General features: G+C 36.7%; 1 protein-coding gene across 4 annotated transcripts in view; it reads right to left on the reverse strand.

Moving 5' to 3' along the window:
- Positions 1-14,540, reverse strand: part of LOC112044101 (elongation of very long chain fatty acids protein 7) — a 90,198-nt gene that overhangs the window by 15,412 nt on the left and 60,246 nt on the right. For all 4 annotated transcript variants that reach the window (XM_052882380.1, XM_052882381.1, XM_052882379.1 and 1 more), the window contains 3 exons: positions 8,994-9,074; positions 1,404-1,566; positions 896-1,032 (listed from right to left, as the gene is read on the reverse strand). In XM_052882380.1, coding sequence (XP_052738340.1) covers positions 896-1,032; positions 1,404-1,566; positions 8,994-9,074 — 381 coding nt within the window. The remainder of the gene's footprint in view (positions 1-895; positions 1,033-1,403; positions 1,567-8,993; positions 9,075-14,540) is intronic.

Here is a 14,540-nt window from a genome sequence, read left to right on the forward strand (position 1 = left end):
CATAGGTTACAATATTCTCTCGCTCATGATTTGTTTGCTTAAGATATCAATTATAGGGGTCATTGCTCAACTTTACAATGTGGTAAATGCAGTTAACACAACACACAGATTTTTTGTCCTTTGAACAAATGCTCTATTACCACTAACACTGCCTATGACTGACTTATATGTCTGTATCAGTAACACTACAGTATTTAAAAGTTTAATTGTAAAATTGCGTCCTGGTTTACGATCATTTTCGACATTATTATTATTTATTTAAATTATTTTAGCTACACTTCATCGTTCACCAAAATAAATAACCAATTCTAACATACTTCCTCATCACTCTTCAACGTTTTTAAAATTATAAAACATGAAGAATGTTCATGAATGAAAGCTTTGAAGAAGATATTACTGAATCATCATCATCATTATGAATCCATATTCGGCTCACTGCTGCGCTCGAGTCTCCTCCCAGAATGAGAGGGGTTAGGCCAATAATAGTCCACCACTTCACACACGCAGAGAATTGAGAAAATTCTCTAGTATGCCGGTTTCCTTACGATGTTTTCCTTGACCGTTTGAAACACGTGATATTTAATTTCTTAAATTTGAGAGCTGTGATAGCGCAATGGATATGACCTCTGCATTCGATCCCGGAGGGTGTGGGTTCAAATTCGGTCCGGGACATGCACCTCCAACTTTTCAGTTGTGTGCATTTTAAGAAATTAAATATGAATGAATATAATTATTAATATATAATCTTTTAAACTACATCTCGTTCGGGGAAGTATACTAGTTTATTTGCACTAAGTAGAACTCCTGTGGTCTGGTTCAAAGGGTGACATGAGGCACATGGCTTAAAGCCTTAACTTAAGGGTAGTATCAGCCTAATATGAAACAAATGACTTACTAGCTGCAGGGTTGTGAGGTGCTTCTTCCACCACAAATACTTCTGGTACTGCGGGCCCATGGCCGCCATCATGTAGTAGCTGTACATGATCACGTGGACTAGGTTGTTGACGATGTTCGAGAAGGTTCCGTGACCACCTAATTGAAAAAAAGAAATAGTAATTTATAAAAAGACTCACGCTAAATTAAAAATGTCTTTGTGTGCATATATGAGTATAGGCTTTAAAGCTTACGCTTTGGCTAAAGGATATGAATATTCCTTCTTTAACAAGGTTATTGTTGAAGAAGGAATATTCATATCCTTCTTTGTTAAGAAGGAGATGGTAAAATATATCTTTATTGTTTCTGTGGCATGTCGGATGAACCGATTTGGACGCGGATCTTATAGAAATTTAAATTCGAAACTATACAAACAAACGTCAGAACTTCCGATTAATTTGACACCTCAAATTCCAAATTTCAAATTCGGTTTTTAAACATTTTGCTGCACTAAGTCCATGGGGTCTTACCTGCAATAAATTTAACAAGCAGCCACGCCTCGAACGGCGTCAGGGAGTGATGGTAGAGGTGGAGCCAAGTTATCTGACTTTTCTTCTTTCTGAGCACGAAGAATATTGTGTCTGCGAACTCCGATAACTTGGAGAAGTAATACACCCAGCATAGATGAAGCATCTGAAAGAGGTAAACTATGTATTAGAAATGTTATTTAAATAAATGTCGATACAGAAAAATATATATTTGGTAGAATTATTATTGACGGCCTTCATGGCCCAGTGATATGCGCTGTGGATTTAGAAAACGGAGGTCCATAGTTCTATCCCCGGCCGGGACGATTGACGAGGCCGGTTTTCTTAATTGGTGAAGTTCTGGCTTATGGAAGGCTTCGACCCTGGCTAATTACCACCGGCAAAGACGTACCGCCAAGCGATTTAGCGTTCCGGTAAGATGTCGTATAGAGACCGAAAGGTGTGTTGTGTCTTCCATCTTAGATTGCATCATCACTGTCCATCATGGAGATTGTAAACAAGGACTAGCTTGTTAAGAATAAAAAATCAAAGACAAGGTATGACCACAAGGCCAATAAAATAAGTAAAGTCCAAGTAACCCTGCTATAAGAGTGACCTTAACTTAGAATAGGTATAGTCTGACAAGTTCGTTGATTACACTCCCATGATATGCGAGCGACGGGAGGAAAAACTGCGTGGGTGTGAAATCGTGCGTGCGGGGAAGTGAGGTGCATCAGTCGTGGGTTTTTCACTCATCGCTACACGCCTCCTAGCCCACGCGGGCTATCGGGAGTGTTACGAACGAAGTTGCCGAAGCTATACAAGTTTATTCTACCCATCCCAGTCTTTAAATTTCAGACGCGATTATTCATACTTGAACCTTATTTAGGAATATGGCTATGTCCTAGCCCTAATCAATTCAGAAATAATTAAATAGGATTCTAGATTTTATCTAGAATAAGTTGTTAATAAAGACATTCCCAACTGCGCGAGAGAGTTCGTTGAAAACGATCGAGGCGAAGAGACTACGACTTTTACTAACTCTAGTAACGATTGAGCTATTTAAAACATAAGACTCCTGAAAACGCATTATTCAATTATTAGGTAAAAAAGTATCTGCACAAAAATAAAACTGTGCCAACTTTGAAAGAGATCCATCTTGTAAAGTAGCCTACTTTATCATAACGCCTGATTATTTGTGTCCCGTCAAATATAATATGTTAACATTAAAAACGTTAAGAGATTCGTTGACAAATTAAACAATTTACTAATTGTGCATATATTTAGCATTTGTCAAATCAAACTATAATTTTGACACTAGTGTTTTATATTAATTTGAATATGAATGGTACGATAATTTTTTTGCCTATTAAATTAACATAATTTCGGCATTAACAAAGCTTTAATCGTCGTTTATCTCGACATACGAGTATAAGTTTAACGCCAGGTTAAACTCTGTCTTACTTGTATGAGACTAGCTCATTAAGTGATGGTGTATCTGAACATATTAATACTATACGGTCGTTAGGTACTCATAGCTCGTGGTACATGATGTTGATTTATTTACATTTTTTGGAAGGAAAAAAAAACAAAACAACAAGCACAAATACAAAAAGCTCTACGACTCTTCTATATATATACTAGCGGATGCCCGCGACTTCGTCCGCGTGAAACTCGATGTAAACTTTCAACTACCGCTACCCTACCCCTACCCTACCCCTAACCTACCCCTACCCTACCCCTACCTTACCCCTACCCTACCCCTACCCTACCCCTACCCTACCCCTACCCTACCCCTACCCTACCCCTACCCTACCCCTACCCTACCCCTACCTATTTGTATGTATAGTTTTTAATTAACAAATAAAATATAAGGGTTGATCGTAGAGGGGTGAAAATTTAGGGTTGTATGTATTTTTGTATGCTGTGTCATAAAAAAATAAAAACAAAAAATTTTGCTTAAAAAATAAAAAAAAAATTTAGGGGTGGACTACCCTTAACATTTAGGGGTTTGAAAAATAGATGTTGGCCGATTCTCAGACCTACTAAATATGCACAAAAAATTTCATCAAAATCGGTCGAGCCGTTTCGGAGGAGTTCAATGTCGAACACCGCGACACGAGAATTTTATATATTAGATATATATAAATCAATGCCACTTTTCGTTGTAATTTTACAACTCGAGAACGGGCTCACATATTCAAACTAAACTTTGACTTTGTTCGGACTATTTAGTAGATGGTTTATGTGAAGTTTGCACAAAATTGGTTTCATTTATCACATTGTTTGTTACAAATGAATTCAGGGGTAAGGGGTAGAGATGGGGCAAACTGCGCCAGATAGTTCTTCAAAATGTTTCATAAACTGATTCACACTATGAAGATAATACAGAATAACCTTTAAAATTTCGGTTTTCGTAGCGCCACGATGGCATTTTCAAGCCAAACATGCAGTTTGTTCCAGCAACAGTCTGCATCTTCGCTTAGCACCAAGCAATATACCAGACTAGCTCTGTCTTAGACTGTACTTGTGCAGTCTAGGTCTAGGGTACAGGCTTGTCTTGTAACGAGATTTACCAGGTCGCTTAAACCGGACGTGTATTCCTATCATAGACACACTGTTCCGAATACACTGACACACTTAGCTCACAAAAGTTTTCCGAACGTCATTTTATCTCACAATTTTCTGTAGGGAGATCTTTCATATAGCCCGAGGGCTACAATCCAGAAGAACTTTTTTGCTTGCTTAACCCTTACTAAGTCTGTGGTGGTAAAGAGCCTTCACCACAGACAGAAAAAAAATCTAGTTAAGCCTTTTCACTTTTAACGCGAACCATGTGACGTAAACGCAATTACCAACTTAACTTGCGGTTAACAGACGCCGGCTTTCACCGTTACATCACAAGTTCATTGCGACCGTAAAGGTTGGGGTCAGTGAAACTGGATGTGTGGCTTGACAAAAAAATAATGCGGAATTCCAATAACTGCGTGCTTTCCGGCGCAATGGTGCATTTCTGGGTGATTTCCCAGGTTTGATTTTAATGATTTTCTTTCGTTGATCGACTTTTTCGTGTATTTTGTGGGTTATTCATTTTCAGCCTATTATAACGGCCCAGGCCTCTTCTTATAGGAGAGGGTATAAGGAGTTAAGGTCCACCATGCTACTACAATTATCAATCCATATTTGGCTCACTGCTGAGCTCGAGTCTCAGAATTGGTTAGGCCAATAGTCCACCACGTTGGCCCAATGCGGATTGGCAGACTTCACACACGCAGAGAATTAAGAAAATTCTCTGGTATGCAGGTTTCCTCACGATGTTTTTCCTTCACCGTTTGAGACACGTGATACTTAATTTCTTAAAATGCGCACAACTGAAAAGTTGGTGGTGCATGCCTCGCACCGGATTAGAACCCACACCCATTAGAATCGGAAGCAGAGGTCATACCCACTGGGCTATCACGGAAGTAGGATAAAGGTGATAATGTTACATTAACGGCCACTACAAGATGACCGGGACCGACAGGTTAACGTACTCTCTGAGGCACGGAGTGTGGATTAATGAGAGTGTAAAATTTAGAGTCATTTTCTCCAAGTAGATGCTCCAGCTGGACTGATAGACAGTTTGATATAGGCTTCTTGTCTTGGCTTGTCATTTCAGTTTTACAATTCGTTGAGCTAAATATGTTGGTTTTTCTGTGGATCTCTTCATACATACAAGTTTGACTATTTGTTTTATTATTTGTCAAGCGTGACTCTACCATCGGTTCAGAAGGCAGGTTCTGTTGATAATAGCTGGCAAAAACTCAACGATTGCTCTTTTAAAAAAATAATAAAAGAAATATTATGATTTTGTATGATTTTTATTAAAATTTATTTTAGTTATACTTCATGTGTGAAGGTAGAAGCTGATCCAATGGCCTCCAAGCATCTTTAACTCAAATGTTAAAATGGATTAGGTTAGTAAACCACATCACGTAAATTGGTACAAAATTACCGTAACCGTTGATGATGATGCTTCTGCGCATTTAATTTTATTTGAAAAAATATAAAATATATTTTTTTTCCAACACAATTGAGAACAACTCAATGAAACTTGATACCTAGTACGAGTAGGTTAGTATTTACTCTAACGAGCGTGTCGCCCCGCCCAAACTCATTTCTCTTTTGTTTCATACTCGCATATTTGTGTAGTAGGCCGAGAGATGATGAAAAATTTTAAGTAGGTATTTTTATATATTTTTAAAAATAATTATTTCCGGAAAGACTGTTAGGAGTGAGACCACAGATATAAGAGGAAACTAGATTTATAAGGTGTCAATTCTTTGTATTGAAACCAGCGTACCCAGGGGCGTGGCCTAAATGGCTGTTTAATATTTAGTGAAAAATGAAATATGTCACCCTTACTTTAGAGTTGAATATTATTTATTCCTTTTGTCACAGAACAAAACAAGGCTGCTAGTATATGTCCGCGCATATACTAGCAGCCTTGTTTTGTTTGCGATGTTCCGCACACCCGAATGTACGCGTGCCACGCCCCCTTGCTACTTCTATTGCTAAAAGCGTTAGCTTTTAGCGATGTCTATTCTGTGAGTGAGACCGATCCGATGACTTCTATTTTGAGATCGGCCCCTTTACCGTGTAACTATTGAAGCTATATGGCATTATGAAAATTTTTTCAATATTCAAATTTCAATACATAGTTACTAATTATGTGTATTATATCTTGAAAATCAAAATATAATGATACAATTCGATGGCTGTGACTTCGTTCGCGTGAATTTGTATTGCTTTCAAATCCCGCAGAACCTTGGACTTTTCGGGATAAAAAGTAGCCTATATCTTCTTCAATGTCCAATTTATCTCTAAACTTTAACTTAAAAAAAATTTCATCAAAATCGGTTAGTAGGTAGGTAAAAGACATATACACTTACTTTCGCAGTAATATTAGCATGGATTTAGATTTATAAGAAAATATTTTTAAGGATGTAGTAGTGTTTTGAGTATTTTATATAACCCTCTTTTTCATTGCGATGGAACGAAAGCAAAGAATATAAGTGTATTATAAATAGTACAAAGAAATTACAATATCTTGTTAAAATTATGTCGTTCTCTCTTAGAACTTATCGTACCTACCTAATGTACCTAATGTAACATTAAGGCATCAAACTTAAGGTCTTTAAAGGTCTTTATAAGACCTACTTAAAATGTACATTAGCTCTCTGACTATAGGGGCTACACGACGGGAAATAAACACTGATTCGAAAGTATCGCGTAGTGTAGCCAGTGCCTTTGGCTGAACTTGACCGAGATATGCAGAGCTCTGAATGGACAGAAGTGGCATTAAAAAATTTTCACTTTTTCGCGTTAGATTGATAAAGTGTAAACGGTATTTTTTTAATATAAAGATTTAATGTAGTCAATTTATTTAGTCAAATCATTAGCGGTCTATCCGAACAGCTGGGGCCAGACGTCCTTTCTTATAGAAGAGGGGATTTGGAGCTAACACCAACCACGCTACTTAAATACAGATTGGCAGGTGATATGTTTTGAAATTATAATGACCACTGTTGCTGATGTTTTTTATTTTTCACAAGTTAGCCCTTGATTAAAATCTCACCTGATGTTAAGTGATGATGATAAAGATAGAAGCTGACTAACTTGTTAGGAGGATGAAAATCTACACCCCTTTCGGTTTCTACACGACATCGTATCGCTACTTCGCGACGAAGCGACGCTAATTTGCTTGGCGGCACGTCTTTGCCGGTAGGGTGGTAACTAGCCACGGCCGAAGCCTCCGATCACCCAATTGATAATCACCGGAACCGTGCTCTACGAGGCACGGCGGTGTCACATTAGTACCTTCCCAACTCAGTATTAAACATTTCTTGAAAAGATTAAATTAATATTATATCATATCCCCACCCAGATCTCGAATCAAGAAGACAACATCATAATAATCGTTTTGATGCTACGATGCCATAGACATACACACTCACTTTTTGCGTTAAAAGCAGTAAGTGTTGAATTAAATTTTGTCAAAACAAGATAGACAATAAATTAATTAATTAAACAAATAAAAAAACCCGTTGTTTAATTAATTAATTTATTTCACACCTTTTTAGTTACGATAGATGGTGAATTTCGGATTAATTTGTTGGTTACATGTTTCAAAGTACGATAATGTATACCCAACCGAGGTTCAGTAAATATTCAAAAAGATCTACGAAACCCTCGGTGGGCGAATTTAACTCGCACTTTTCCAATTTTTATAATGAATATATTTAGTTTAGTATATTTTAGGTGATAAATAACATCACTTCATAAACCTCGCACCTTATAGTCATCCGCCTCGCGTATTTTGTATAGACAATTAATAAATAACGTTTTTCTAATAATAGTTTTTTTAACATGGCTATGATATACCATTTTGAATTCCTCACAAAAAGCCCTTGATTTTGATACCCATGTTGCAATAGTAAAAAAAAAAAAATTTTTTTCACCTCGAATCTTTAGCGTCTCACAGTCGTTTTGTTGTTTCTTTTTCAATTTCACCTATCTAAGAACACTTGGGTTATTGAGACAAATCTAATGATATCTTAATTACGTAAATCCGTCTAGCGGTTTGGAAGATATGAGGTAATAAAGAATATTACATACATACTTACATACATATACATACAAGATAAGCGCGAAAAACATAACCCTTCTTGCAGTCGGGTAAAAACCAATTAATTATGAAATAACTGATAAACATATTTTTGAAATAGGTATAATTTTTTTTGCTCTGGTCTTTTACATACGTAACTCTGCTACAATGTTTCTCGGCCAGTAACAACCGGTACGTCTCATCTGCACTTTCTATGAGTAATGAGATATGCTTCCCAGAGACCATGACCGTCTGTGGGTTGCTTATCATTGAAAATTATTATAATTTTACAATCTTTATTTACTTATACACTCATTGTTATTATATCTACACCATCATTGTGAATAGCTTCGTTGGTCCAGTAGTAAGTAGTAAGTTTTCAGTCATGACGTTTGATTTTTTTATTATTCTTTTTTTATTTTCTACAGCCCTTGATTGCAATCTCACCTGAGGCTAACTTGTTAGGAGTAGGATGAAACAAAACTCCTTTTGGTTTCTACGCAACATCGTACCGGAACGCTAAATCGCTTGGCGGTACGTCTTTGTCGGTAGGGTGGTAACTGGCCACGCTCAAAGCCTTCCACCAGCCAAACTTGGACCAATTAAGAAAACCTCAACAATCCAGCCGGGGATCGAACCCAGGACCTCCGTCTTATAAATCTACCGCGCATACCACTGCGCCACGGAGGACGGATTATTGGATGGAGTTATGAAATGTTGGAATTTTCTTTTTTCCATAGAGGCTTATTAGCACCCTGGACCTAAAAAGTTTGTGTTGTTGCCCCGTCCTTCGATGGTCATGTTATAGAAAATCGTCTCCCTCAAAAAACGACAGCTAATTTTGTTTGTGAATTAGGTGCGATACTAGTCCTTAGGTAAGTAGTCCGAGCAGCAAAACTTAAGATGTGATTACACTAACTATATATGTATTCTGATATTATACTCACTCGTCTCGCCTTCTCACTGTCGCTGTAGTCGACCGGCTGACACGTGAGGCTGTAGTCGGCCCACCAGCCCGACATTAGGTGCTGTAACAAATATTACATTTTGAATAGAAGCAGGCGTTACTTTGCGAAAACTCATTATAAACGACGAACAATAGGCTACTTCCCTCTCTTGTGAACAGTGTTTAAACTGAATTATGGAAGTAATATAAGCTATATTTTATTTTGTCCCGTCAATAATAATTAGTAAAAAATTCAATATAAACGAAAAAATATCTACTTAAATTTTTTTTCGCCGAAATACAACACATTAGCAAGTGACGTCATTTATAGAGATAACAGCGTGATAGGCGTCTGCAGTGATGTGATATATCCCGTCACTGCAAGCGCCAATCACAAACCGGTGTCTTGTAGCGAATGACGTCACAGTTTATGATTGGCGTTTGCGGTGACGTGATAAAAATACAGTTTTGTTGTATAAAAATATTACAATACAAATACGAGATTATTTTCCCAAATAAAAATGTGATTACAGTTTCTAAGCATCTAAACTGTTTATATGCAAAAAATCTTCTTAGTTTTGTACAGCAGGCGAGTAGCCTATTTATTATTGTCTACGAGAAAACGAAGAATTATTGTGAATGTGGAAACAGCTTCCAGCTAAGTTTCCACATATAGAGTAATTTATGAAATGGATAAACAAATCCCTCAAAGGCTGGCTATGTATTTGCAGTGCCTCTGGTGCTAATGACTGTATGCGGCGGAAATCACTTAACATCATGTGACCCGCTTGCTCGTTTGTTCGCAAATGTATCTAAGCGACAAACACAAAAACAAGAAATTTGACATCCAGATATCTTCAGGAGATGTTGGCTTTACAATGACACATTTGAAAATCAGTTACTTGACTTTAGGGTCTGAATAGAGACTCTAGTAACCACTTGGGCTTGTTGGTCTTTTGTTGGTTTTTTAAGAAGAGTAGAAGAGACAAAAACTAAATTATTAATTAGATTTTTGTTTAGACATTTAGATTGTAGTGAGTGGAATTTTATTCATAATTAATTTTACTACCTTTTAAGTAGCCATAATACCCCATATTAGAATTAGAATAAAAAATAACGTATTTAAACATAGATTTTAATATCCACTACAATAACTATTGACACAAACAAACAATGCAAGTCGAAACACATCACCTTAAACTTCCATCATACTTCGTAGATACATGACATATAATGCTACTCGTCAAGACAAAGCATAAAAATACCATAAAGACTTTATTTATAACTCAAATTAAGCTATTATCTCAAAATTAGATGCAAAATTATGTAATTACATGGTCAAAAATACGACAAGCGTTGTCAAAAACATTGTAGCGAGGACGTTAGTCCACAAAGAGGCATTGGTCGTTGTTATATTTGCAGTTTGCGGTACTGGAATTGATGTGACACGCAACCTTTCGTCACAGAGATGTCAAGGAACGCCATTAAATAATCATTTAAGTCATGCACCCGTGACGTATACAAAAAATGTGCCGCTTCTGTTTGCTCTAATGCTCAGTCTTATACTCGTAGGTAGAAATTAAATAATCTGCTATACAAACATTAGCAGAGTAGATGATGTCCTTCTGTTGTTTTATTCTTCTAAATTATGATTCTAACTACCGTACGTGGCCAGACGAACTTTCTGCTTTTATATAAAATTAGAAAAGTTGTCTACTATCCCCTTAATTAAAGTTTATTGATATTAATTTAAAGTTTTTCTAATTAATCTTATGCAATACGAAAGAGCTTTAATCACTGTGTCAAATTTCACTGGCAAATTTCAAGCGAAATTTTCGTAAAACTTTACGGAAAGTTTTTGGTTCACATATTAATATATAGATAGATGTTAATGTAGTCAATGGTTTCACAAATTCTAAAATATATTTACAATGTTATATCTATGATGTGTATAAAGTTATCGCTGGAAATGTACTGAAGGACATTAGAGATGGTATTTACATAAGTTCTGGAGTTGTGTCAACAGGTGAAGATTAGTCAAGCGCGATACTTTCGCAACAATGACGTATCGGTTGTAATACGATCCAAGCTTATTCACTTTAAAGGTTATTTTAGCCCCTGATTTAAAAGAGGATTGGTATAAATTTGTGTGTCTATTATATGTGTGGCATCGAAGATTTAAAAACAATGGACCGATGCGGATTTTTTTATTCGGAAGCTGACGTGATGGAGATAGTCCTTAGCAATATACGATGAATATCCATTAAGCTAGTTTGGAGATATCGGTATTTAACTGTCAAAGATTGACTTGTCCAATATTAGCTTACTACTTATCTTATCTACGTATTTAACTGTTAGTGTTGTATTTTCTCTGAATGCTAATTAAAATTTAACTAAAGTAAACTATTGGTGAAATAGGTGTAGGTATATATGTAAATAAAGAGTTTTAATAGCACTGCATGATTTAACACATATCTAAATAAAAATACAGATTACTAAAAATAATCGTGTAATTTTACAACAAAAACTTTAGGTCACTTATCTAGTTTTTTTTTTTTTTTTTTTTTTTTTTTTTTTTAATCTCTCAATATTCCTGCAATCTGTCTTGAGACATTCAGCGGGATTTTAAGTATTTATATTAAGGCGTGTTAGGTGCAAAATCCAGTGATTTGCCCATATATAATAATGTAGTGTCTATTTCATGACATCTTGTGGTGCTCGTCTCTTGAGCCTTTTGAAAGTTGTACCAGGTTTCTTCATCATTAGGTTCCTTGCAAGTTGATTTGGATGTTTACGAATACGCATTTGGTATGTTTTCAGTGAGTGTGCAACTTCTGTCTTTATAGTCTTAATTTTTAGTTCACGATGCAGGCGATCATTTTTGAAGTACCAAGGAGCATTGGTAATCATGCGCAGCATTTTTGACTGGAACCGTTGCAGAATTTCTAAATTCGAGTTTGATGCTGTACCCCAAAGTTGCACTCCGTACGTCCATACCGGTTTAAGTATGACTTTGTATAATAAAAGCTTATTTTCCAGCGATAGTTGGGACTTTCGATTTAAAAGCCAATACATCTTTCTCACTTGTTGGCCAAGGGCTTTTCTTTTCGTGAAGATGTGTTTCGTCCAAGTTAGCCGTCTGTCCAGATATATACCTAAGTATCTCACATTCTCTGACTGAGGGATCTTAACTTGATTGAGTTCCACTTCGGGACATGTATCGCGCCTTAGTGTGAAAGTCACATGTACGGACTTCGATTCGTTTGCTTTTATTCTCCAGTCCTTTAACCATTTCGATAGACAGTTCAAAGTTCCTTGGAGTTTAAGAGAAGCTCCAGATGCAGTTGCATCAGCTGCTAAAATGGCTGTGTCGTCGGCATATGTGCCGGTGACCACATTATCTGCATTCGGAAGATCATAGGTGTAGATCAAATACAGTAAGGGGCCCATAATGCTGCCCTGAGGGACTCCTGCTTTAATCTTGAAAAGTTCAGTCATGCTATCACCATGTTTTACGTAGAAATACCTTTCCTCAAGGTAAGACTTTACAAACTTGAAATAGTTGATAGGTAGATTTAGGTGTACTTTGTAAAGCAGTCCATCATGCCATACTCTGTCGAACGCCTGTGATATGTCCAAAAATACTGCTGAAATATACAGTTTCTGTTCTAGAGCATTATTGATTTGCTCTACTAGTCTGTGTACTTGCTCTATTGTCCCGTGTCCTTCCCTGAATCCGAACTGGTGCTCTGGGATAAGATTGATTTCAATCAGTTTTACCATTAACCTCTTTATGAATAGTTTTTCCATGACTTTAGAGAGAAGAGGTAAGAGGCTGATAGGACGATAAGATTTAACATCTGTGGGATCTTTACCTGGTTTCGGAACTAGAATTATTTCTGCCACTTTCCATTGTGGTGGAACAAAGTTTCTATAAAGGATAGAGTTGTAGAGCTGTGTTAAGAAAGTAAATCCCTTGGTTGGTAGTTCTCTTAAAGCTTTTGCCGTGATGAGGTCATAACCTGGGGCTTTATGGATTTTAAGACTCATGATAGCCGCCTTTACTTCTGATTTTTTGAATTTCTTAATAGGCAGATCCAATTGGTGGGGTGTGTTCAGGAGTTCAGTTACTGTTGCTTCTTTAGTTGAACAGAAGCCCTCATGAGCTGTAAATACTCCAGATAAATGTTTCGCAAAAGTTACGCTTTTATCTTGGTCATTTTGGGCCCAGCTGCCGTCAGCTTTTTTTATAGGAGATTGATGAACAATTGGTCTTTTCAATTTTTTTGTTGCTTTCCAGAGGGAATAGTCTGTAGCTTGTGTAGCATCAAGGTTTCGCAGATACATACCAACATCGCGATTAACAAAAGCCGCGAGTGCGTCCTTTAATTGTGAAGCGAGCTGATTGAATTTGAATTTATCTGGTGGGTACTTTGTAGACTGCCATGTTTTTCTAGCCTGGCGCTTCTTCTTTATTAGTTCGAGAATGGACTTTGGATAGAAGTACATGTCTTCTGTGTATGTTGTGAGGTCGGGAGTAGATGACCATGCTGCTTGTTGAATGCAGTTATTGAATAATTCCACTGCCTGAATAACTTCAGAATCAGAGGTCAGAGGTATTCCGCAATCAAGTGAATTTTCTACTATCTCTCTGAAGTTTGTCCAGTTTGTTTGTTTCGTATGCAGCTTACAAGTTCTTATATTTTGTAAAAATTTACAGCTTAACAGCACAATCACAGGAGAGTGGTCAGAGGTTAAATCGTAACAGGAAAAGCATCTTACATTAGAGCCAGGTACTCCTTTTGTGATTACGAAGTCAACTAAATCAGGTTTCTTTTTTGGATCAGCAGGCCAGTAAGTTGGTTCACCTGTAGACGAAAAGGCGAGTTGTAGTCTCTTGATCGATTTCAGCAATTCCCTACCCTTTGATGTTGTAAGTCTTGAGCCCCAATCTGTGTGTTTCGCATTATAATCTCCACCCGCGATAAATCGGTGACCAAGTGTTTGAAGAAAATTGGAATAATCTCTTTCCTTTAAATTATGTTTTGGTGGTATGTATACTGCTGTTATATTGAGCTGATCCTTAGAGTCACTAATTATTATGCTAGTCGCCTGTATTTCTTCAGTACTGTACGAGTTTGTAGCGTAGTGTTTGATTTTATCTTTTATTAAAATAGCGGAACCACCGTGAGCTGTGCCATCTGGGTGCATTGTATGGTATAACTTGTAGTTCGGGATTTTAAAGTAGCTCTTTTGTGTGAAGTGGGTTTCCGATACTAATAGTATATCGACGCCATTTGTTTCTAAAAATAGTTTAACTTCTAAAGAATGGTGTGACAGGCCATTTGCGTTCCATAAGACTATTTTGAGTTGCTCGAATTTTGACACAAGACTGTCATTAAATTGGTGAGTAGATTGGTCACGGTGCATAATTGATTCATGATTTGATTGAACATATTTATTACATTATTAATATCATTTGGATTATCGGAAGATTCTTGGATATTAGAATATTTTTTTGGTTTTGATTTGTTTTTAAGGATATCTG

This window comes from Bicyclus anynana, chromosome 7 (assembly GCF_947172395.1).
Source record: "Bicyclus anynana chromosome 7, ilBicAnyn1.1, whole genome shotgun sequence".
In the NCBI taxonomy this organism is placed as follows: domain Eukaryota; kingdom Metazoa; phylum Arthropoda; class Insecta; order Lepidoptera; family Nymphalidae; genus Bicyclus; species Bicyclus anynana.